General features: G+C 34.3%; 1 protein-coding gene across 2 annotated transcripts in view; it reads right to left on the minus strand.

Annotated features, from left to right (window-relative positions):
* Positions 1 to 25,273, minus strand: part of EDIL3 (EGF like repeats and discoidin domains 3) — a 392,993-nt gene that overhangs the window by 13,812 nt on the left and 353,908 nt on the right. For both annotated transcript variants that reach the window (XM_035014793.1, XM_035014792.1), the window contains one exon: positions 10,980 to 11,135. In XM_035014793.1, the coding sequence (XP_034870684.1) occupies positions 10,980 to 11,135 (156 nt within the window). The remainder of the gene's footprint in view (positions 1 to 10,979; positions 11,136 to 25,273) is intronic.

The following is a 25,273-nucleotide window of genomic DNA, read 5'->3' on the forward strand; positions in this document are numbered from 1 at the left end:
TTGAAAGTTAGAGACTTTTAATTGCTCCACACATTACAGCTGATGGTATGATGGTGGAAAGGCACTGGTGTCCTTGAGGATTTTTTCAGTTTCAAAATATACTATATTAAGCAGTCAAAATATTAGTTGTTTGGTAATTATTTAGACATGAAATGGGCTCATATTTTTTCCTGTGTTCTAGCCAATGGTAAATGCGTAGTTCCAGCAATCAGAATAATGATGTGGGTTTTTCTTTTATTCAGACTGATCAAGAGCTCATTTTTGATCCGGGAAACAGAGACAAAAGGGAAATTATTAAATTTCCTTACTACTACAGCCCACTGACAAGGCCTTGAAACAGGCAGAGTGACCTTCCTCTAGGGACTCAACTGCCTCGATGTTGACACTTTGCTAAGGGCAAAAGGCAATCCTAGCCCGAATTGCCCCCTCTGCCTCCTCATCCTGTAAGCCTACTTTAACATATACAAATTCCTTTAGAAATTTCCTTTATCTCTAAACCCTCCAAAATATGCATTGGCAATCATCCCCCATGCATATGACCCACCGATATACATCAGAAGGTCTCCTGAATCAGGTTTTATGAGACATTAATACAAGACCCTTTCCCAACAATAGCTAGCCCCCTCAAGGTCCTAGAAACCTTGCTTCCAAATTCCTTAGAGACTTTCGCTATTGTTAACCCCCTCCCAACTTGAAAGTATATAATGGGCCACTCCTCATGACCCCAATGCAGCTCTTTCTGCCCATGGGTCCTGTCCCCATGCTTTAATAAAACCACCTTTTTGCACCAAAGACGTCTCAAGAATTCTTTCTTGGCCGTTGGCTTCGAACCCTAACATCTTTCCTACATCAATTTTCATAGTGGGAATGATAACTACCAGATTCACATTAAATAGGTCTCTATTTCTTCTAATAAAAATTTTCATAATTCTTCTCAGCTAAGCTCTCCTGTTTCAATCAGGCTCATCACTGCCTTTTAAAGAATAATAACACACTTGAATTTTAAACAATTTATCAAAGTTTTTTAGCCTTGACCATTTTATTGGGGACCTATTGCTAATCTGGACTTTTAGGGTGTTAACCTTTTTAATTGATGCCTAGGGCCATAGTTGGGCTAACTCTTGATGGTCCCTCACAGTTGAAACACAAGCATGACCTAAATAAGAGAATGAGTAATACTTTTCCACTGAGGAATACTGTCATTATACAGTTGTGTCTAATTTTATGTAAGTCAAACATAAATATAAACATGAGATGTTCAGAATTTTCACTGGGGATATTTTTATTAATTTCTGATGAGTGATGGTGGCTTAGGATGACAAAAATTAAGACATTAAAGTTTTTTGGCCTTTGGGCATTGGGAAAAATAAGGCCATACATGTAATAATAATATGTAGTAATAAAAAATTATTTTTAATGAACATTTTACTTTAATAGCATGTTCTGTATCGTATTTCTTGTGTTTTTCACATGTTTTTTCATCTGTTAACTGGAAACATCTGTTAACTGGAAAAACTATATGGTCTCAAATTTTAAAGTAGCTTATCAAATTTTCTGGAAACAAAGAAGTTCTTGAGTTTTTAGGACATAAGATAATTAACACAAAGAAAAAACATATATTCGTCCTTCACTGCATTTCTCTGCATTGTTTGTTCCTGTCTCCATTGTTAAAAACAAAACCACAGGCCCCAAATGGAATCAGTTAGGCTGACTTTGTAAACTGGGGCTTCCTAGTTAATCTAGTGCAGTTTCAACCTCCCCCAGAAATGCAGTCTTAACTGGTCAGTCAGGAATTTTCTGACGGGCGCCAATGCGTCTGCCACTGGGCTCTCTCCAACACCCCCCCTCCCCCCCAGAGGAAGATGAAGTAATCCTGCATGATAAGACAGACCCCTTGCTTTGACTCCTAAGGGGAAGCAGCCTTGCCTGCAACAATCCTCTCATGCTACTAATGTTCTTGCCCCACACTCCCTCTATAAAAACCTTCCATTTTGTACAATTCCTCTGAGCTCCCTCTACTTGCTAGAAGGGGTGCCGCCTATTCATGAGTCATTTAACAAAGCCAATTAGATCTTCAAATTTACTTGGTTGTATTTTTGTTATTTAACACTTTAAACTTCTATCTTACTGTGAATAATGTTTCATAGCCTCTGCACTGGGATATTCTCTGTCTCTAAATAGGAGTCATAGCAGCAGGGATATTTTCTTCCTCCTTGCTCCCAACCCACCCCAAATTGGTGAGCTTTATGGATTTTGTGTCTAATGTTTACTTGGTTTTTTTTTTTTTTACTACCTTATGGTATATGTCCTTAGACCAGCACTCTGCTTTTGTTTTTTGTTTTCAATGAAGAAGATCAAAAAATCCAAACACCATCTAAGAAATGTAAAGGCTTCAATGGTCAAAATGAACCATCTATTTTCATTGCTTGTCTTTAATATTATAGAATGTGAAATAACATACAAAGAATTTTTTTTTTTTTTTGCAACTTCAGAATTGATCCTTGAAGAAAGACAACCAGGTTTCTATTGCTGTCTCCAAATAAACTGAATGACTTCTTAATGAGCTCCTTAAGATCAATAGCTTCTGATTGTTCCTGTGGCTAGTCTATCATTCTAGTTGGTCTTTTATCTCCAGCATTTAGCTAGTTACTGGATTCTACAATTGTAATTACTTACGTTACTAACCCTCTTCCTGCTCACCTCCATCCCAAAAGCCCCATTTCCTGGTCCTCCCTCCTTTCCTCATCATAAACCATTAACCCTCTATTCAGGAACAAACATCTTTGGGTAGGCAGGACACTTGGAGTTCACGTTAAACATGGAAATGGAAATACAGTCCTCCCTGTGGCTGACCTCTGCCCTTGTCTATTTGCGTCTGGACTTGCACCCAGTCTTCTGCCTTGTTTCTGACCCCCAGTCCCCATCTCACAACTGATTCTGATTGGTGAGGCCACATAATGTTGTTCTCTGTGCACCTTAACAACGGCTACCATACTTCTCATTGGTGAAATGGGCTGCTTTCTGAATTTAAATGTGCTCAGTGGACTTGTTCTTTCCCATTCCAGCAGGCAGCTCTAAGTCTGCAAATGACTTTCACTTTGATAAATCAATTCTTCTCTACTGGGTTAGTTCTTGAGATATGGCCTTCTTGGCAGAGGCCTTAGTAAAATTTAGAGGGATTCCATTTTATTTTTGTCAAAAGCATGAATTATAAAAAGGTACATAAGGAATTACAGGATTTCCTTGGGAACTTTTTAGTTGGTATATATAGATTATGGCAATAATGGAATGTCTTTATTTACATGTTTTTACTAAATATTTTGTCTCTGCATGTCATCAACCTTCATTCAGTCTTGATAGGCACATCAACCCCTAAGATTGCTGTTTTCTTTCTTTCAATTTCTTAGTTCCACGCGGGATTTTTGTTGTTGTTTTTTTTTTGTTTTGCATTAAAAGTGGAATCATGATATTAACTATTATCTCTCTCTATCAACTCCTGGGCAGGGCTTTTTAATATAATTTTAAAATTAAAAATGGTGAGCTCATCATTGAACTTTACATTCTGCCAAAACAGAAACATTCTCAGGTGGTGTCCTGAGTTTGAAAATCTAACAACATCCACATTTATGTGAATACAGGCAATTGTATATTCTTCATACCCAAACATATCCCAGCCAGGTCCCATAATATTGAATTATGACAAGGAAAAAAGCAGATAAAATTCTAAATAACAGTTGATACCAGATGGTGTTTATTTAAATAACACTGTCCTTATTTTTAGACAATGCTGAAACTGTAGCATTGTTTCCTTAATTTAGTTCCAATTAAGTCACTCACCAAATACCTAAGTAAGGACACTACAGTGACTACATATAAATCTCTGTCATGTAGGGACACAACTCATTTGCTGTTTTTGAATCTGAACGCTTTGTGTAGAGTCGATTAATTGTTGGGGAACTGCTTTCAGAAAAGCAGCGTCTTTTCTTTCCCTCCCTGCCTTATTTGAAAATAGTAACAAGGCTCTGAGTGGATGAAACTAATGGTCTCCATGCAAGATGGAGACACCCTGTCCTTGATCCTGCAGCTCAGAAACATGTGGCTGCTCCACCCTGAAAGACTCGCTCATCCTCTTTCACTTCCTCCTGCTAGAATCCTTCTCACCAAATGCCACTGGGGATTCCATTTATTTTACCTCCCAGGGGATTCTGCAGGTTCCACATTTTCTCAGCCAGGTCAAATTTCAAAAGAGCAGCATGGCTCTGATTCCTGAATTGACATTTCATCTGACCTCTGCCTCACAGATGAGCTGGACTTCCGAGGATTTAAATACTCAAATTTAATTTCAGCTACCTGAGAGTGCCAGCTTCAGCAGGAATGAAAGAATACCCTGCAGCATCTGTAATTACTGATTAATTTGAATATATCCTCCAGTGCAGATTATGAAGGCTTTGCTAATAAGGACTGGTGACATTGCTACTTTTTTCTTTTTCACATCAACGTTGAGAAAAGAAAATAGAGAAGAATCAGGAACTCTTTTTTTTTTTCCCTATTGCAGAGTCATAGACTTTTATGAAATGAGCATAATTTAATATTATTATTATTGTTCTTAGATAGCTCTAAGCTTGTGCTACTTATTTCCTACAGTTATTTTATCAAATAATACACTTGGTAGGTTATATTTTGAGTCTTCAAAATAAGCTGACTGAATCAAACTTTTTCCACCATTCTTGAGTTCCTTATTAGGCTGGGATTTCTTTGTTGACCTGCTGTCATATTCAGGTTTCCCTCCAATACATCCAAAACAGAGTAGACAATAACTGCCTTCAGAATAATACATGATTGAATGAATATAAATGTCACATCCTTCTAGATGTTTTCCCACCTACTATGTGTTCCTAACTACATAAATCTATTATTTAAATTTAAAATTTGTTTAAAGCTAATACATGCTTACTTGCTGGTGTTTGTGAGACAATTGGCAAACATTAAAATTTAAACTTACACTTGAGACATTGATTCATACTGACTTGCGCCACTGACAAATTGGAGGCCAGCCAGTCCTAAAGAATTATAATATAATACATTCCATTCTGACTAGAAAAATACAAACTACACTCAGTTTCAAAAACTTAAATTTGGTACCAATTAGAGTCATCTTTCCCACACGTGCTCATTATTCAAATTAGCTTGGGCTTCTGTAAACATTTATTCAAATTAGCTGGAGCCTCTGTAAACATTTAGATTCCCAGCTCATCCCTCTGAGAGTCAGAGGCAGGGCCCAGAAATGTGTATTTTTTAACAAGCTCCCCCACGAGTGTTATGATCAGGCAATTTTGGTAACCACTGAATTAGAGAGTTCACTAAGATGTTGCAGGATTGTTCTTGATGAGTACGTGGAATCTTTAAGGACCAATAAAATCTTTTATTTATTTATTTATTTATTTATTTATTTATTTATTTATGTATGTATGTATGTATGTATGCATGTATTTATTTATTTATTTTTAAGGACCAATAAAATCTTACTGGAAACAGAGTTTTGGATTTTCTTTTATAGAAAATCCAGGGTGAAATTGCAAATTTTTGATTTATACTTTTAAAAACCTGGACAATTTCAGGGAGGGAGGCAGAATATTACCAGCTTCTTTTTTTTTCCCAAAGAAGAAAGCCCCCATGGTGTGAATTCAGGTTTATTTAAACACCATGACATTATGACTAATATATTGGATGAGAAAATCCATTTTCATTTCTAATTTTTCCATATAAGAACACTTCCTGAAATTTATTATTGTTTTACTTTGGCTTATAACCTTAAAAATTAAATACTGGAAGTGTCTGTCAAATTTTGCAATTTTCCTGCTAACTGCAGTAAAAAAAACAGCTCCAAGAGTATAAAACAAATGTCACTTTCATGAGAGCAAAGGAACATTTGACTTTCAAATAAAAAATGTATCTGAATCCATGGTGTAGAGAAATATAAAAGTTAAATGTTAGAAAATATTGTAGACAAGAAAGAGAAAAATAAGAATGTAGAGATTGTGATGAGACAGTAGCATCACGTGCTCCGTCATGAAAGATATAATGTGGAATTTTGTCAAAAAATAAAATGTTAAAGTAAATTGCAATTCTTATAAAGGCTCTGGGAAGATAGTGAGAAACTGACATTGCAATGAAGAGAACAGGAATTTATTTTTCTTTAATTGACTTTTGGCATAAACACACACACACACACATACATACATACATACATATACACTGACACATACATTTAGACACTCCTCTGTACATATATACTTTTTCCTTGGCGTTGCTTTCCTGAGGCTTAGTCAGTTATGACTAATGAGAAACAGAAAGGGCATTCATACATTTTTTTTAAAATTCAGCATTCATACCTTTTTTTTTAAAGATTTTATTTATTTATTTATTTGAGATAGAGAGAATGAGAGACAGAGAGCATGAGAGGGAGGAGGGTCAGAGGGAGAAGCAGACTCCCTGCCGAGCAGGGAGCCCGATGTGGGACTCGATCCCGGGACTCCAGGATCATGACCTGAGCCGAAGGCAGTTGCTTAACCAACTGAGCCACCCAGGCGCCCCCATTCATACCTTTTTAGTATTTCATTTACACCACTTGTGGTAAACCTAGAAAATTGCTATTATTTTGAAATTGTTTTTCTGAAGTAATCTTGTTTTTGGATCTATAGCAGACTTCTACACCTACACCCCTAAAATCTAATTAGAGCAAGCAATCAATAAAAACGGAAAGATACAAAAAAGAAATCAGAAAATTTTGTTTGTAAATATTTCCTTTTGAAATGTACATACATAAAACATTTCACAAGCACATGCTTTGCCCTGAAACATTCAATTCATTTATAATATTTGTGTGGATGAAAGTTTGTAGTTGAATTTGCATTTGTAAATACTGAAGACTTTTTCCCTTATGGAAAGTAACCATGGAAAACAAGACACAAATAATATTAGGAATCAATAGGAAATGGCTTATTCAGAAAAAATAATTGCTAAGTTGTGGAGGGCTTCTGTAAAGAAGAAGAGCACCCTTATGAAGAATATATAAAATTATAGGTAAAATACCTAGTAAAAATAGTAATAATAATAAAGCACAATTATTTGGATATATATATACACATATATATTATGAGTGATACATGTATACTTTGGAATATATATATACATACAAATATGTGTGTGTATTATATATATATATTCTGTGTGTATATTATATATGTATATATAATGCCTCTATTTCCAAGAGTTCAGAGAACTTTTGCTCTTCCTTCTTATAGATAAATATTTCTTTATTGTAATCATAATTGCTGTATTCTTATGCACAGTTTATTGGAGTTTGTTGTTTTCTTTGGTAATAAATAGTAAACTTATCTAAGGCTTTTCTTCATCATACTGAATCAATTATAATACCATAAACAAACTGGCTAAATTTAATTTTAAAACTACCAGTTACATGGTCTGGGTTTAGCTGATTGTCACATTTATAATATTAAAATGGTTTAATTCTTCAGAAATTTTTATATTGGATAGATGACACTGATTTATTGTCTCACATAAGAATTCAGGCCTACATCCTTTTCACTGGGTATCAATTTACTCTCATAGTTGACCAACTTGCCTAGTGGGAGCCTATTTCTTTCTTTATGGTAAGACTTATTTGGGGAATGTCAAAATCAAGTGTTATAATAAATGTGGCTCCTAAGAACATGGATTTATAGCTAAAATCTATTTTGTGCTTCTAGAGGTAGGTTTCTGGGGCTCTGCATTAATTTGAAGGTAGACTAGTAAGTTTAAAATGTATGCTACAAATCCTACAGAAATCACTGCAGTAATAAAAAATAAAGTTATAGCAAGTAAGTCAACAATGAAAAAACCCCGACTGGAATCATTAAAAAATTCTATTAATCCAAAAGAAGACAGAAAAATAGAAAAAAAAAATGGAAAAGATGCAACAAGTAGGAAAATAAACAGAAATATGAGATTTAAACCCAAATATATCAATATTCATATCAAATATAGATGGTTTAAATTCTCTGATTAAAGAGCAGAGATGGCAGGATTGGGAAAAATAAAGAGACCCAACTATATGCTGCATAGAAGAAATGCATTTCAAATATAAGGTACAAATGGGTTAAAAGCAAAAGGATGAAAAAAACACACACCAACATAGCATAAATCAAAAGAAAGCTGAAGTACATCTAGTAATAACAGCAAAAAAGATTCCAGATCAAAAAATATTTCCAGGGATAAAGAAGGTCATTTTCTAATCATAAAGGAGCTATTTGATCAAGTGGACATTAGAGTCCTAATTGATCATGCATATGCATCTTTCAACAGAGCTTCAAAATACATCAAACAAACAATGATATAACTGCAAGAAGAAATCAGGAACACCACAATTATAGTTGGAGATTTGCACATTGCTTTCTCCATAATTGCTAGTACAAGTAGATAGAAAATCAGTAAGGCTATAGAAAATCTTGGTCAACTTGACAAAAATTTTACATACATTTCAGACAAAGATAATGAAATAAAATGCACTAATATGCAAATGCATCATCTATTACTAAGGGAAAAATTAAAAAATTATTCACATGTAATCATGAAATCACATGCTTAATGTAAATGGAGACAAAAAAGTATTTCATCAGTACAATAATTTAATCATATTTTTCTTTATACTTCTTCCCTAAATCAATCTATATAAGGATTTTGCTATTACAGATATGCTTTTTTTAAAAAAATATTTATTTATTTTAGGGAAGGAGAGAGAGAGGGGAGTTGAGGGGCAGAAGGAGAGGGAGAGAATTTCAAGCAGACTCCCCATTGAGTAAGTAGCCCCTTGTAGGGCTGAATTCCACGACCCTGAGATCATGAACTGAGCAGAAACTAAGAGCTGGACACTCAACTGACTGAGCAACCCAGGTGCCCCTAGAGATGTGCTTTTTAGTGAACATTACACATGGATAATGAATGAGAATATTTATCTATCTTAAAATTAATTTCAAGAGCTATATAATTTATGAAGTTTAAAAAGCTTCATTTTATGGAATATATTTTCATTCTCTATGCATCAGAATGCCTACTGTAAAAAAGTGAAAGGTAGGAACTGAAATAGTTATTAGCCATAAATCATGGCAGATTCTGTTTACAGCTCACAAATACATTTGAAGACAGTTTTACAAAAAACCCTATATCCATTCAGTCTAAGATGCTATTGATTAGAAAACATGCCATTATTTTAGGTTCTTCTAGAAAATATTAAATGCTCCCAATTTAATTGCGACATTGTAAGATACAACAATTTCTGAAATGTTAAAATATAAAGTGTGTGTGTGTGTGTGTGTGTGTGTGTATGTTCTGAGATGTTAAATGAATGTACCCCAAGATGCTAAATGGGTGTGTTCTGAGGTGTTAAAAGGGTATGGATTTTATAATCTAAACCTAAAAACATGTCTCCCCCTAAAGTGAATTTTATGTGAACTGAATTCACTGTGTTGACTCAGTGGAATAGCCATTCCAGGCTTAATATTGCTGGGAAAATCTATCAATTCTCTGCTTGAATATTTGAAAAAGAAAGATATTCCTGGGGTATTTGGATGGCTCAGTCAGTTAAGCGTCTGCCTTTGGCTCAGGTCATAATCTCAGGGTCCTGGGACTGAGTCCCACGTTGGGCTCCCTGCTCAGTGGGGAGCCTGCTTCTCCCTTTGCCTCTCCCCTGCTTGTGCTCTCTTTCTCTCTCTCTCAAATTAATAAAATCTTAAAAAAAATAAAAAAAGAAAGATATTCTTAACTTTCTACTGGTTAATAATATGATAAGAGTAAGGGAATGAAAGGGCTGCATAAAATGGATAAAGTCATTATTAGCTCAGAAATACTTAACATATTATATTTTCCCCCAAATCCTTGAACTAAGATATTTGTTTCCATTATGTGTTTAGAAAGTTAGAGTTCTTTGCACAAACACTCTAAGCAATGAATGAGTTTCAATTTCATTGGTCCAACTGAGGCTACATTTTAACATCTGAATGAATTAGTTATTGATATGGAAGCCTGAGCACTTTCATTTTCTGGGGCCCTATAGAAATTTGGACCAAGAGATATTATGGAAAGATGTTTAAAATGTAAGAACTTTTAGAAAAACAATTAGATATAATATAGTGTAGAATTGTATGGTACAATAATATCTATCTATCTATTACTATAATATTAAAAGTTAAACAGGTAAAAAAATTGAATAAATCCGTGAATTAAAACACAATCAAGGAAACTGGGCAGAGAAACATCCTATGTTTAATTTTGATAAACTAGTATAATAGTTAAAATTTGTCCATTTCTAAAATTCCTAATTGTCAAAATAATCAAAGAAATACAAAACATCTTTTAGTTAATTTTTGAAATATTTTTGCCAAAGAACATTTTTTCTAATAACAGTAATGTTTTTTAATAGTAAAATTAGGGGCACCTGGGTAGCTCAGTTGGTTGAGTGTTCGACTTGTTTTCAACTCAGTCATGATCTCAGGGTCATGAGATCAAGCCCTGTGTTGGGCTCCACAGTCAGCCAGGAGTCATCTTGAGATCCTCTCCCTCTCCCTCCCCCTCTTTCCCTTACCCCACTCCCACATGTGTGTGCTCTCTCTTTCTAAAATTAAATAAATACATAAAATCTTTTAAAAAAGTAAAATTAATAGTGGTAAGTAGTCAAACAATAACTATTTACATGTGCTTTATGATAAATTATTCAAGCTTCTATAAAATATAAGCAAATTTTACTTAGGTGGATCTCAGATAATTGATAATATGGAAAATGTTAAAGCTTTTTATTTAACATACATTTTTCAGTGTATATAACCATTAATTTTAATACCTATGTATAAGTAGTTCATTCAATCAAAATTGGATTCAGTTTGGTCCTCCATTTCTGCCTGTTCTAAACCACTCAGATCACTTACCTTATCTTTTCTTTGCTTTTCATCCTGGTATACAGTCCAGTGTTCTCCATCATTGCTGTAAGCTAGTTTGTAGGAGCCTACGAACTGTACGTGACCAAAATCTTTAGCTCCTTGTGTAATGATGCCAGTTACTTTGGTAGGGACCAGAAGGTCCACCTAAAAAAGGGAAAAGATATAATTTAAATGCCATGATAGAGTCCATTATAAATTTGCAAGTCTCTTGAATTCAGGAGATTAAGTAACATACGTGCTAAAGCCAAAAATACACTGATTATTTGAATTTTGAAACTGATGACTGAGCTATTATTGGCTCATAACTTTGATTTTGCCACTGGATAAGTTTAGTCAAAAACTTGAATAACTATTTTGACCATTTAAAAATAAAGTGATGGTCATTTCAGTCTACCAATCAATTTTATATTAAACTGATACATCTAGAGCTGGCAAGTCTGGCCTTCTTGAAATGATTATTATCTTCCAGAGCTAGTGCTTATAATTCAATTTGCTGACTTTACTGGTCAATTCAATAATAATAAAAATAAAACTATAGTTGTGTACATATTAGGAATAAAAATGATATTATATGTATCACAGTTAAACATTAAATAAAAAGCCAACATTATTTCCATGAATTTTAATCAGCTCAGGAAAATATAATTGAGTAATAGTAATTGTTGTCCAGTGAAAATCTCTTTCAGAAAATTACAATCCTAAAAATGCTGAGGAGGAAGTCAGGCATTCTTCAAAAATGAAGAAAGATTAAAGTATGCATCCATGACTTGTGGGATCTGTGCTCATAATGTGATTGTTCCTACAAAATATGTACTTATAAAACTATGAGACCCATGGTGATCTGGTAAGCATTAAATTAATCAAGATGTAATTGAAATGCAAAAGATAGGATTGATATTTATGAAAAAAGAGTACGTAACACTGAATAATTTAGTATAATTCTTCTTTGTTCTCTAATTCATGAAGCTTTTCTTCTTAGGATGCGAATTTTTAAAAAATATGGGAATCTTTGTTTTCCCTGTGGACAATTCTTATAAGACCTTTACCTTTAGGTTTATTGATGTTCCTTGATCTACAGCTTCCTCTCTCCTTCCACAATAGCCACTTACTTCCTCCTACTTCCTATGACTAACTGCCTTGCTTACATCCTTGATCTTATCATCTTTCACTATCATGATCCCATGTGTGACCTTGGTGGCTTTCAACCACTATGTCCTTTTGTTTCTATTTCAGGTTCTCCATCCTGTGTGATATATGTAGCCACAAATAGACAGTCATGGGTCAGATACAGTACATGAATGAAAAGACAGTGTTGAATAGACCATATTTAATGACTGTATTTAGATGCTCTTCAATAAAGATATGAAAAAAATTCGCAATGTTTCACAGCCTAGGGATATTTCTTAAAAAAGTCATTGGGGCTTTTCAACACTGTTTGGAACATTCCTTAATTAAAGACATTAGACTCAAACTGGACAATGGATTAAGACAGAAAACTACCTTTAATGCTTTATTAAAACATTTTAGAAAGTTTATCAAAAACTCTAAAATACTTCTGGTTTTGCTATTTCTGAAACATGTATTATATCATCTAAAATATCTTATCTGTCCCACAGTGAGGCAAGATGGCAGACTTATGATACCTGGGAAGGAAACTGTTGCTACGTCATATACACTATACTGAGTGCTTTCTTATGTCCTCACTGAATCCTCTCAACAGCCCTGTACCATAGCTTTGAGATGAGGAAACAGATGCCTAATACAGCATGATGTGTGATCCAAAGATAAATAGTGAGTGAAGGGAGGATCCTAGATTCAAATCCACCTTTCTGATTCAAAGTTCCACCATACATATAAATTCTCACTCAAGGATTTCTTTCCGTTCTTTGGGACAATTTCAGAAATTTCTGAAGAATCTCAAAGCTTCCTCATCATACTCATCGAACTTATAGGAACTCTAAGCCCCAGTCCAAACCAATCCTGGCTTTACAATATTAGAAGAGCCCTGTGTTTTAACATGAATTTCGTCTCTGTTCTTCCCCTGTCCAGAGTTAAAAATATGGATTGCTTTTGTTGTCCTAAATCCAAATATAATTGCACAGAGACACCTAGGCATAGCCGCTGCTCTTCAAAATGTTCTTAATGTTGCTGACAATTAATGGGCAAAAAACCTTACAGTATTCTGAGTCACTGCATTACCATCAATGCTATAAATGCACAGAAACTCAAACTGTCACCAAGAATATGAACACTTCTAAGGCTGGATCCTTTGGTCCCTAAACGTCTGAGTCTTTAGCTAAGATGACGCAATGAAGAGTCTTATAGCATATCTCTTTTTCTGTGGTATTTCTTAAAGTCAGCTGGGTTTCCTGCTGGGTGGAGATGTTTTCTCCTTAAGTTGTGTGTCTTGGCTCTTTCTAACAGATATGTTTTTCTCCCACTCTAACTGCTCCCCTTCTCCAGCTTTTTTTTTTTAACTAGAAATGTTTTTCTTTTTTGTTCCAGTTAAGTCAACTTCTCTACTTAAATAGTCAGCAATCTGTTTCAAGCTGGATTTTGTCCTAAAATTTGCTATTTGCTACATTAAACTTAGAATACCAAGCCTAAGCAAACCTCTTTTAGTGTAAAAATAATCAGCATCCCACACTTAACACGAAAGTTCTGCAACAGGACATGTAGAAATCTCAGTCTGGGACACACTCAGAGGCATGTCACTCTCATATTCAGGATGATCCCAGAAAAGCTCATTCTTCTGGATCTATGCTTACCATTGGCCCAGAAGTACTTTGCCTTCTTATAGATCTTCTGAGTTAAAGTTGTACTGCAAACATGCTGGACGAAATGTCTTCAGCTGTTTTAGATAGACCCTCACCTCCCAAGGTTTGGCTCGAATACAGCAGATTATTTAGGGCACTGAGCTGGCGGATGGGTAGACGTTTGGCTTAGTGCACTGCACTTCATGTCTGCATCTGTACTAAATGTGCCTTACATATAACAGTCCTTCAATAAAGGTTTTGCTGGATTGAGCTAAAACTACTTCCTAAGTATGTCTCATGGACAAGAACAAACCATGGCTAAGGATGCCACAAGGTACCACAGCAGAAACTGTCAGCTGTCTTTCTCTTGTTTTTCTATATCGGGTAACATCACTGGTCGAGGAAACAGTGTCACAGTGGTGCCAACCAGTTTTTACTGGGAAGGGCAACTAGTTAAAAATCCTCTCCGATCTTCTGATCATGAGAGGCAGTCCATTGTACAAGAGCTGGATGGTCTGGGTTCCCAAAATGGCTCTGCCTTTACTGGCTATATGCCCTTGGGCAGGCTACTTGACTACCCCACATCTCCATTTCCTCATCTGAAAAAGGAAGATAACAATCCTCATTGGATTTTATGAGGATTAGATGAATTAATATTTACTAAGTGTGTTAAACAACATATAGACTATAGTAAGGGCTTTATTATAAGAATTTGATAAGGATAAAACAATAAATAAATCTGGGGGAATAATCTATTATCAGTCTCAGCATGTTATTAGAAACATAAATACAGAATCAGGGAAATGGGTGGCCAGATTGTCCTAGAAGCAACTTCTGGATCACAGTATACTTTGGTCACCTTCTCAGGTTATATACAAAGATAGTCATTTCATCTTTACTTAAAGTAGAGAAAATTTGAAGCAGTGAAATTCCCATTTATGGGTGAAATGGCTTACTAAAAATAATATAATTTTATGGAATTTTGTTCCCATTTGCATATTAAGGTTATGTTACAACAGGGAAATGGCTCCAAAACAATGCTAAAAGAGGGAATTAGATTCCAAATTACAGTGAGTGATTTATTTTCCTTTAATTATATGAGTAAAAAAAGAGGGATGCATATACAGAGAGGCTCAAATGATATGTGAGTAAAGAAAAAAGTATTGCATGAGGGTTATGTAGGAATGTAACTCTTTTGTTGTAAAATATCCTGTAATGTTTTAGTGAAGCATAATTATTTTTAGAGTGTCTAACTTAGGAAAACTGTAGAACAACGAAGAGCATCTGTTTGAGAAAGGTCAAGATAAATGACATTTCAGATGTCTGCATCACACCCTGACAGATGGCTCCCTGGAAGGGCAGACTAGGAAAGTCAGCTGATTTTCACAGAGATGTTCTTAAAGGAGTGAGGAAAACAGATAAAATAGTGTGCAAGAAAAGTGAAAAGAAAAAAAAAAAGACCAAAGAGATTTATCACAGAAATATGCAACACGGCTACATCTAAAATACTCTAGTTAGCCTGTCTTATCAGCTATTTTGAATGACATATTTTCTAACTTCACAGAGCTTTGTAAAATTAACTCATTGAACAGAAGTAACTTTGAGCTAATATAATTATATAGCATTTAAAAATCAAATTATGGGTAAAATGTTTAGAAAACATTTTGGTTTCAATAAGGAATTTTTTAACCATAACATTACATAATATAATTGTATGTAATCCTAGATCCATTTAAGGCACATAATTCACTGCACTTGGTATTTGAACAATATTGTTGGTTATCAGATGTTAGTAACACTTCCAGTGCGTATTTGTAGGCCAACTAGTTAATGTGATCAACTCAATATGAAATATTATCCAGCTCTTATATTTGATATGATCTAGTAGCTCTAGGGTTACAGGTTCAGTGTTCTTAAAATACCAAATCCTATATATTCATTTCACCACTCATTATTGCTTTCCTCCTCCCTTTACTGAAGAAGTTTAAGTTTCTAATAATATTTTTAAATATTTAATATAGCAATTACTTTTTCCATATTGAACTTTACAGCTATGAGCACTAATACAAAAAATTATACTATAAAATAACCTTTCAAAGGATAGAGGGACTTTTCTGTTTTATTGGTGTTTTATAGTATGCCTTTTGCATGTAAAACCTCATATAACACATGTATGGTGCCATAAACAAGCTTTGTAAGCTTAGGTGATCATTCAGGAGTATGTTTTGTAGGACACCTGGCATAGAGTAGACATTCCAAATATCTAGGTATCATCTGCCGTGGATTCAAAATTGAGATAATTCTGTACTTAAAAATTACCTGCAATTATAACATGAACAATGCTCCAGGTCAGCCTGAGCTACACCCCGTGATTGCTGTCAGCTCATGACTGCTAACTTTTTAAAAGAGTTCATTTAGAATCATGCAAGTTGTTCAACTGCATGTTTTAACTGAGGATGGGAGATAGCATGGTAACTATGCACAATTTATATTTAATAATTTTATTTTAATAATCTTTCTCGTGAAAGTAATACATGCTATGAAGAAAAATTGAGGAATACAGAAAGAGTAGAAAACAATTCTGTCTCACTATCAGATAAGATCAATGTTTTTTATTCATCCTAAACATGGGTTTTTTAGACAAATTTGTTGTACTTGGCATTTGATTGGTTACCAGATGTTGGTTGCACTTTTAGTCTGCATTTGCAGGTCAATTAATTCATTCTTTTTTCCACTTAATATTTCATCAGTAATTCTCTATGTCAATAAACTATTTTTAAGACTTTTTTTTTGCCATAACACACCATGTTAAAGATTTGCTGTAATTATTAACTATAAAACATTTACTCCTCCCTGTATCCTCAATTTTGTTTCTATTAAAATTAATACTCTCAAAAAATCCTAGTCCTTTCATTTGACCACATATCTCATTTACATAGGACAAATTCATAGAATTAAGGTTATTTGGTCAAAGGATGTGAAAAATAGATTCATTTTCTAAAGATAAATAATAAACACTCATTGTGAAAATTTCAAGTGGTGAAAGAGATAGAAGGAATTCTGATAATTTTAGATATTAGATAAATTAGATAAATTAGATATACCATTGTTTTGGTAGAAAATTTTCTACTTTTATAGTTCCTCTTCATACCTTTAGAAAAATTTCTGTCCTTTTGTTGTCCTACATCTTTAAAAAATAAGCCCTATATAATCTTGTTTTATTTTCCTTTACTTGAACAGAGAGAGGACAGTCCTGATGTCTGCCCAGCACACTAGTCACAAGGGTTCCCCTTCGCCTCTCACTGTCTATTAGGCAGTTGTGGGAATTCTCTTTCCGACCTTCAGCTATCAACACTGCCCTGTCTGTTACCAATGCCCAGCAGACATTTAGGCTGAACACCTTAGTTAGTCTGAAGGGACAAGCCTCTCCTACTCTTGCTGTTTTTCCTCTGAATATAGGAAGGATAATTTATTTTCTTGATCATACAAAATCCAAAGTACCCTCTTGTCAAATATAAAATTACAGGGTCAGGCAACTTGGTCTCTGTTGTGCATGATGTATCTGGCATAGATAAGGTGTTTTGATAAACACATAATGAACGGATCGTTTGTTTTTTAGGATTCAGTGAGCTAACATGTAGTCAATGTGAATTCCACTCCACTTTGCCAGGTTTGTATCCCAGGGGCAATGGGTGTGATGGGACATTGGGAGGTAGAGCAGTGGCCACAGCATAGTTTCTGGTTGGAGTAGAGTGACTGTTGGGCCCTCCAGACCTCAGGGCAGGCTCTGGGTCTTGACCGCCTCTATTCTGATTTAATGTTGGAATCCACACACTGTAGTTACAGGGAACTCTACCCAGGGCCTGGAAAATCATCGATTGGCATACATTTGTATGTGTACTTTGTGGATGAGGGAAGGGAATCAAAGGTTACAGCAGAAGTTGAATGAGTTAAAATGATGGACGTGATCTCCTCGTAAGCTCAACACAGGAACACTTAAAATCAGGCTTGCTTCTCTCAGCTCCAGAGGAACCTTCCAAATGTAGTTCTCAGGAAAATGTTGGAAAAAATTCAACCAGGCTTCACTAAAGCTCTATGTGTAAATGGAAGTCCATTTATCAAGATTTTTTCATTAAATCTCAGACAAGTTTAAAAGACAAAAGAACTAAAATTATAAATATGTTAGGATTAATAAACTGTGACTGATTCTAATGCCTTTGTATTGATTTACTTAAATCATGACATATAAAGGGAAAATAAGGCGATACGCTTTATCTCTTTTTTTAATGAGGAGACTTCTGTAATATTCTATATACATTTCATTTTTTGAATTGTTTTGCAAACAATATCCTCAAACAATTATAGTTAGAAGTAACTAAAATAAAAAAAAATGAAGTAACTAAAATTGACATCAAGTTAACAGGTAAGCTCTTAGGCATTTCTTCAAATCCTATGACAGAAAGAAAAAAAAGTTTGAAGAAAATTATAAAACTTAGACAATTCCTAGGGAAAAGAATCGTACTTTTCTCATTGGGTTATTGAAAGTGATTTTCTGCTGAGTTCACCAAAAATAAGATCACCCTGAGAGAGTAGAATTAACATATCTTTATGTACCTTTCAAGCCTGATTTTGATTAGGCTGGGAACTTTGGCTTATTCCATGAATAAAAATTCAGGGCAATGGCTAATTGAATTAGTCTGCAATTGATAGGGTCATTATTAATTGGTAAATGGAGACAAGACTTTTTAATAGAAGACTTTGATCAAAGAGCTTAATGATATCCAATAAATATTGTTCAGATATTTTAATTAGAGCAGTGCCAAAGCCCAAATGAAGTAGAAAATAAAGAAAACTACTGGCAAATGATCTGTGTTAGTTTAAAATAAAGAACACAACTTTTAAATAGGAATTGAAGTAGTTTGTTATTTAGTGCTTTCTGATAGCACAGTGAGAGAGGAACCTAGGTAAAAATTGTGTCAGTGTCTTTTATAAAGCTAAAGATTCACTGAACTGGCAATCAAACTTCCATGCACTTCAGTAGCCAGTATTTGGTTGACTGTTCACTTGAAAAAGCTGTTTCAATATATTTCTTTGGCAACCACTTTACTAAATATTACCAAAGGCACTCATATCCCATATAATCATTATATATTCTAGAGGCTGACATTTACAAATACAAAACATCTATACACAAAAATGTGTTGATATGGAAATTTACATAAATCTTCTTGCTTTGTGACAAATAAATAAAAATCATGAGAACTAGGAAAATAAAACCCCCACAAATTAAAGTATACTGCAACAGCAAATCACATTGCATATCTTAACTATTATGAGGCCCTCGAAAGGTAGGAAAGTTGACAGAACACACAACCTATTTTTATGTGCCACGCTTGCTGGAAGAGCTATGCATTTTAGGCTGATATAAAACTTTGCCATTCCCACAATTTAGAAATCATCCATAGAGTCCTGTGCATGATTTTGTTTCATCAGACCGGGTGAGCCTTAATACTAGATTTTTTTCAGTCTTCGCATACTCACATTATACGATGACTGATTTTTAGGCTTAAACGACATCAATACCAAGAGAACTAGATCTAACTTTTCTCCTCCTTGTCCTTACAAAAGGAAGCAGAAAGGGGCATGGCCTCTCAGGAACCAGGCATGAAGTAAATGCTTCAGATTGCTTTGGGGAAAATGTACCATCAGTGTCAACAGCTGGAAAACAGCCCAGGTCAGCGCGTTGCTCTGAAGTGATTGGAGGGGAAAGGGAGGGATACGGCTCAGCAGTAAGAGCTGCCTGGGGATTACGGGGTTAAGAGCCAGTGACACAGAAAGTGAACTGCCCTAAAGGGTGGCTTTAAAAAAAAAAACAAAAAACAAAACTTTTGTCAGAAGGACAGAATATACACATAGTGTGGATAAAAAGGATACAAATTATTTCCATTCAAATGCATAGTCAGTAACACTGTCAGCATTTTATTTGTGTAAAAAGGACAAGCCCGGCTGGGGTGGATCTGGCAGGGCTGTCTAGTCTCTCAGTACACCAGTCCCCACACAGTAATTATAGTTTTAAAGAGCCTTGCTGAAAGCCCTGGTTATAGATTTCCTCATTGAATACCCATAAAACCACCGTGTTTTATTTATGTATAGTAAAAATATCTTCTCTATATTCTTCCACTGTTATTGATGTTAATTTCCATTTGTTTTGTTCCTGAGTAGAAATAAGGAGCAGCTGAATTCTTGGAACTCCAATTTCATCAAGCTTCTCTTTTAGGTCCTAACATTAATTTCCCATTTATTCTCTTTAATATAGGGTCCAAGGTCTTTTGAGCTTATTAAGTGGTAAAATAGAAAACTGGGTGCTGGATGCTGATAAAATCTAAGTACTACCTGATGAACATATTTTAATTAGCTTCCAAAGTGCAATGTGGCCTGGGTATATTTATAATAAAGCCTCAAACAAGCATATGCCTAAGAGTTATAATGTCATGGCTTGAATATCGGGTATATAGCTTTCGCAAAATATGTCCTTCTTGATTGCCCATGAACAATAAGATGTTAATACTTTCCTTCTTTCAAGAAGTAGCACTATATTTAAGGGACTCTCGTATATATCCTTGTCTCAGAACAAGAGCTCATTTCTTTGTGCAATCAGCTCCAAACAATCTCATATTTTTAAAATCACATTCTTTAACTCTAAAACTATTCATGCACTATATTCTTATATTACTGTAAAATAGCTCATAAACCACAGTTTTAAATTAGGTATGGAATTAATAAATCACTTGGAACAAACTCATTATATTAAGTTTATTTAATTTTTTTGCATTTGTATTCAAGAGTTTAAAAACTCTCCAAGTTATAGATCACTTCACTAAAGGATCACTTATAGATTTAAATGAAGAATTTCATGAGACACCTCCTACCCTTGTGGTTGAACATCTTTGCAATAACTGTCTTTGATATCCCATGTGAGATTTCAGTCACAAAACTGTTGACATTTTTAACATAATTTGCAAAAAAAAAAAAAAAGAGTCAGAAGTGAAATAAACAGAAAGTAGAGGCACAATTCCCTCTTATTTGATATTATAATTGCTTAAGGATCCTAAAATCCAAAAGATATTTTAGTGAATTCAAACACTGATTTAAAGAAAAGAGGAATCATGTAGAAATTATTTGATAGAATGACAGTAAAAGCATGATTTTAGAAAATTATTTACAATGGAATCAATCAGCAAGTAATCAAAACAGAAACAAAAATAAAAAAAACCCCTCTTCATCTTCATAAATAACTCACAAGATTTGTCTCTTGATCTTGTGGCTGGTCGTACCTAAAGAGGTATTTTGACATGTCTTTCTCATTACAGAGAAATCTGGTACATTTTAAGAAGTGCTGAAATATCTGTTAGTTTCGGAATCAGAATATACACTTTGACACATCTGTACGTTAGACAGAATCGCTATAGGTCCAATGCAAACAACTTTTTAAAGTCTCCCCTTTCGAGACAATTAGGCCAGAGGTCACACATAAAATTACAACCTTTTTAATACTCTAAAAAATTAAAATCATCTACAAAGTCATGACCATGTAATGCATTGTCTCCAACTCTTTTGTAATATTTTCTTTAAAAAGTAACAGCAAGTGATGTAAACAGTCATGTAGAGATTATGCTTTAGGAGGGAGAAATTCACCATTGTTGGGGAGATTGAAAGGTTAATTGTGAAGAACAATTCTGAAATAATGTATTCTTTTGAAAACTTTCAGGTCAAAACAACAAATGTGGTTTTATTTTCAAGATGGAAACAATAATTTAATTGAACAGTAGGGGTGCCTGGGTGACTCAGTCAGTTAAGCGTCTGTCTTTGGCTCAGGTCATGATCCTGGGGTCCTGGGATCAGACCTGGGTAGGGCTCCCTGCTCAGCCAGGAGTCTGCTTCTCCCTCCCCCTTTGCCCCTCCCCACTGCTTGTGCTCGTTCTCTCTGTCTCTCTCCCTCTCTCTTGGGTAAATAAATAAAATCTTCAAAAAATAAAATAAAATAAAATAAAATAAAATAAAATAAAATAATCCAACAGTAAAAACCCAGATATTAAGAATGTGTCTAACATTTCCGCACTAAGAATGTTTTTGATACAGCTTTTTTTTGTAGATATGTTTTATGAGATTAAGAACTTTCTCTTCCATTATTAATTTGTTTCAGAATTTAAAAATCATGCATAGGTATTTAATTTTATGAAATTATATGTCTGTTAGATTGAGATGACCATACAGATTTCTCCTTTAATTAATATGTAACAAATGGCCCCCAAACCAACACCCAACCAATACCAGAACTATAACAATGACAATACCTCTGGGCAACCTTTCCACTGTCTTCTTGCTTCTCTTAACTATGGTTTACATAATCCTACCTTTTTTGTTATTTCCTTGCTTTTTGAAACACAGTTTTATTAGACACGAGTGGACCCATAAATAATATTTAAGTTTTAAGTTGTTTTTAAAATTTATAACAAAAGTATCATATAGCAATCTTCTGGGACCTACTTTTTTCATTCAATATGACAGTACTAAGATTCATCTACATGTTTGTTTATAGTTATGTATATATTTTTACTGCTGTGTAATATTCCATGTGTTCATATAAGGCAATAAGACCCATTCTATGTCACGAGTATTTGATTATTTCCAGTTTTAGCTTTTAAAAATCAGTGCTATGAACCTTCTTGTACTTACCTCCTGGTATACATATTCAAAAAAATTTTTTGTGATTATGTACCTAGGAGTAGAATTTTGCAGTTGTAGAGTATATGAATGTGCAATTCTATAAGATAAGGCCAAAGAATTTCCAGAGTGACTTTACCAGTTTACACTCCTACCAGCAAGATAGATAGATTTTTTACATTTGATTTCCTATTTTGGTGATTAACATTAGTAGATTTTCTAATGTTTTTGTAAAGTTTGAACATTTTATGCATTCCCGGGATAAATTCTTATTTAGTAAACCTATTTAAACTTTGATGGATTCTATTTAGTCACATTCTATTTGAGACTCTTACATCTCTGTTTACAAGTGAGATTCTAAATCATTTTCTTTTCTTGTACCTATGCCCAGTTTTATTTGGTACCAGAAAACCATGGTTTCATAAAAGAATTTGGGAAGCCTTTCTTTCTTTGTTTTCTATAAAATAGTTTGTGTAACTCAGAGGGTATATGTATTTTGAAAGCTGTGAAGTCTGGTTTGAAGTCTTTAATGATGGTAGATCTATTCAGGGTTTCTTTTTTTCCTTTCTCTCTCCTACGTGAACTTTCTTGACTATCCAGGTTTCTACATTTTTTGAGTAAATACTTTGTGTTAATGTTTCTTTTACTATAAACATATACATATATGTAAATACATATAGAAACATCCATCTATAATATATATATGTAGTAAATATGGCACAATGTTAACCTTTATTAAATTTGGATATTGTTCTCTTCACATGACTGAAATATTTTATAATTTAAAGAAAACACAGTTTATTGTGAACCTCTAGGGAAGGACTTAAGTAGTCTTTGTATTTGTTTTTCTTTCCCCAGAAATACGTGGAAGGGAGGGAGGGGGTAGAATTGTTTAAGATATAGTCCAACTTTCTCCAGTAATACTGACACTATGTATTTAGTTTGGCAATATAACCTCAGAGCACATTAATCCTTAGAATGAAAAGTAATGTAACTAGACAACTTCTTAATTTAAAAAAAAAAAAAAATCTGCTTACCCTGAATATTGTAACTCTAGTCCTACCAAAGGCCCGTATACCTCAGTGTTTAAAATCTAGGCTCTTTATTTTATTTTTTGGCATTTCACTTGTCTTCTTTTTAGTACTGTATCCACACCATTAGCCATTTATTTCATTCATTGAGCCATTCATTTCAAAGAAAGACTCTGCTCTATTAGCTATATTTATTTTGTATAACTTATTTTTATATTTCTGCATTTTTGCTGCCTTTGGAATAAAATAACTATGACAAAATCATATAAACATGAAATAACAATGAAATCTGCAATATTTCAAAAATTATGTTACCAAAATTAGGTTTTCTTATAGTGACAGAGAGAGAGGTAGGGACACTAAATATAATTCAGTTACCTTCCATAAATTTTATCATTTTCTTATTATAAGTTTTATGAAAGATGAACTCTAACCCATGCACCTTAAAGTCATTTTTGAAAACCATGCATAATAGTAACAGAATTTAATGAGAATAATTTAAAAAATATTTATTGCCTTCCCAACATGTTCTGCCACTGTCCCACTTCAGCTTTTCTTATATTGCATGATGCCAGGTACAGAACTAGACCTCAATAAATGTTTTTATTTTTTCATTACTGAATGGAACCAAAATTCATATGTCAATTAACACATGAAAATTAATAAACCCATATTTGATATCCATCTGACACTCAAATGTAAAGGACTCTAAGCCCACTTTTCAAATTATCAGTCTATGCTCTCTTTAGCATATTCCTCCATTACAGCATATATCACATTGAGTTTGCAATAATCTGTTGATGAATGTTTGTCCTCTACAGGATTTTGAGCTCTTTGAATGCTCTAATCACGTTTCAGCCACGTTTGTGTCTTCCAGGTTTATTCTAAGGTATGCATGTGTTAGGCATCCAGAACACCTTTACTAGATAGGCAGATAGATGAGATGGAAAGAGATTGGCTGAGAAATACAGGTTGGGATTTGTTTTCAAAGTATAGCAGGGCCAACTTTTTTTTACAGATAAGCAGCAAGGAAAAATGATGTGTAAATGTCTAAAGAAATGTTTGAGTGAAGAAAAATATTTTCCTGAGAGAGAAGTTTTAAGGTAGAGTATTAAGAATTTTATGTTTTTACCCCATGGTACTGTGAATTTGGCAGCATTGTGCAGTATAGTATTAACCTTGGCAGAAAAAGATCAAAGTTAATGAGAATGACTTCAGTGCTTTGTCAGTAATGCCGAAGGAGGTAAAGGTCCCTAGATTCTAAGAGCAGTAATAAGAACAGAAAACCCAGGGACAATGTGACAGGTGAAAGGACAGGACCTTTTTTTTTTTCTTCTTCTTTTGGTGCAGTTCACTCAATTTAATCAGAGCTTAAATCAAGATAAAGAGTGTCAAACTGACAGCCAATGCCAGCCCTCAGGAGCAAGAGTGGGTTAACACATCTAGGTCAGTAAAGGAGCTGGGACAGGAAGAAGAAGCTAGCAGAATACCAAGTCTAATGTCATTTTGCCAAGTATGTTTCTGAACCAGGAGGCTAAGGGAACCAGTATGGTTTGGATTCTCTTGCTAGGGCTAGAAAGGTGGACCATACAAATCCAAATTCAGCATTGACTTAAGAGGCCAGGCAGGAGGAAGGGCATACATGGGAACAAGGAAAAGAAGTAAGTCAGGCCAGTTGGTCTAGAGTATCTTGGGAGACAGGATGTTACAGTTGGCTGTTGGAATTTCAGGAACCCAAAAGTGACGAAAGACAGAAGAGCTACTGCAGAAG

Source organism: Mirounga leonina, unplaced genomic scaffold (assembly GCF_011800145.1).
Source record: "Mirounga leonina isolate KUSES-001 unplaced genomic scaffold, KU_Mleo_1.0 Mir_168, whole genome shotgun sequence".
In the NCBI taxonomy this organism is placed as follows: domain Eukaryota; kingdom Metazoa; phylum Chordata; class Mammalia; order Carnivora; family Phocidae; genus Mirounga; species Mirounga leonina.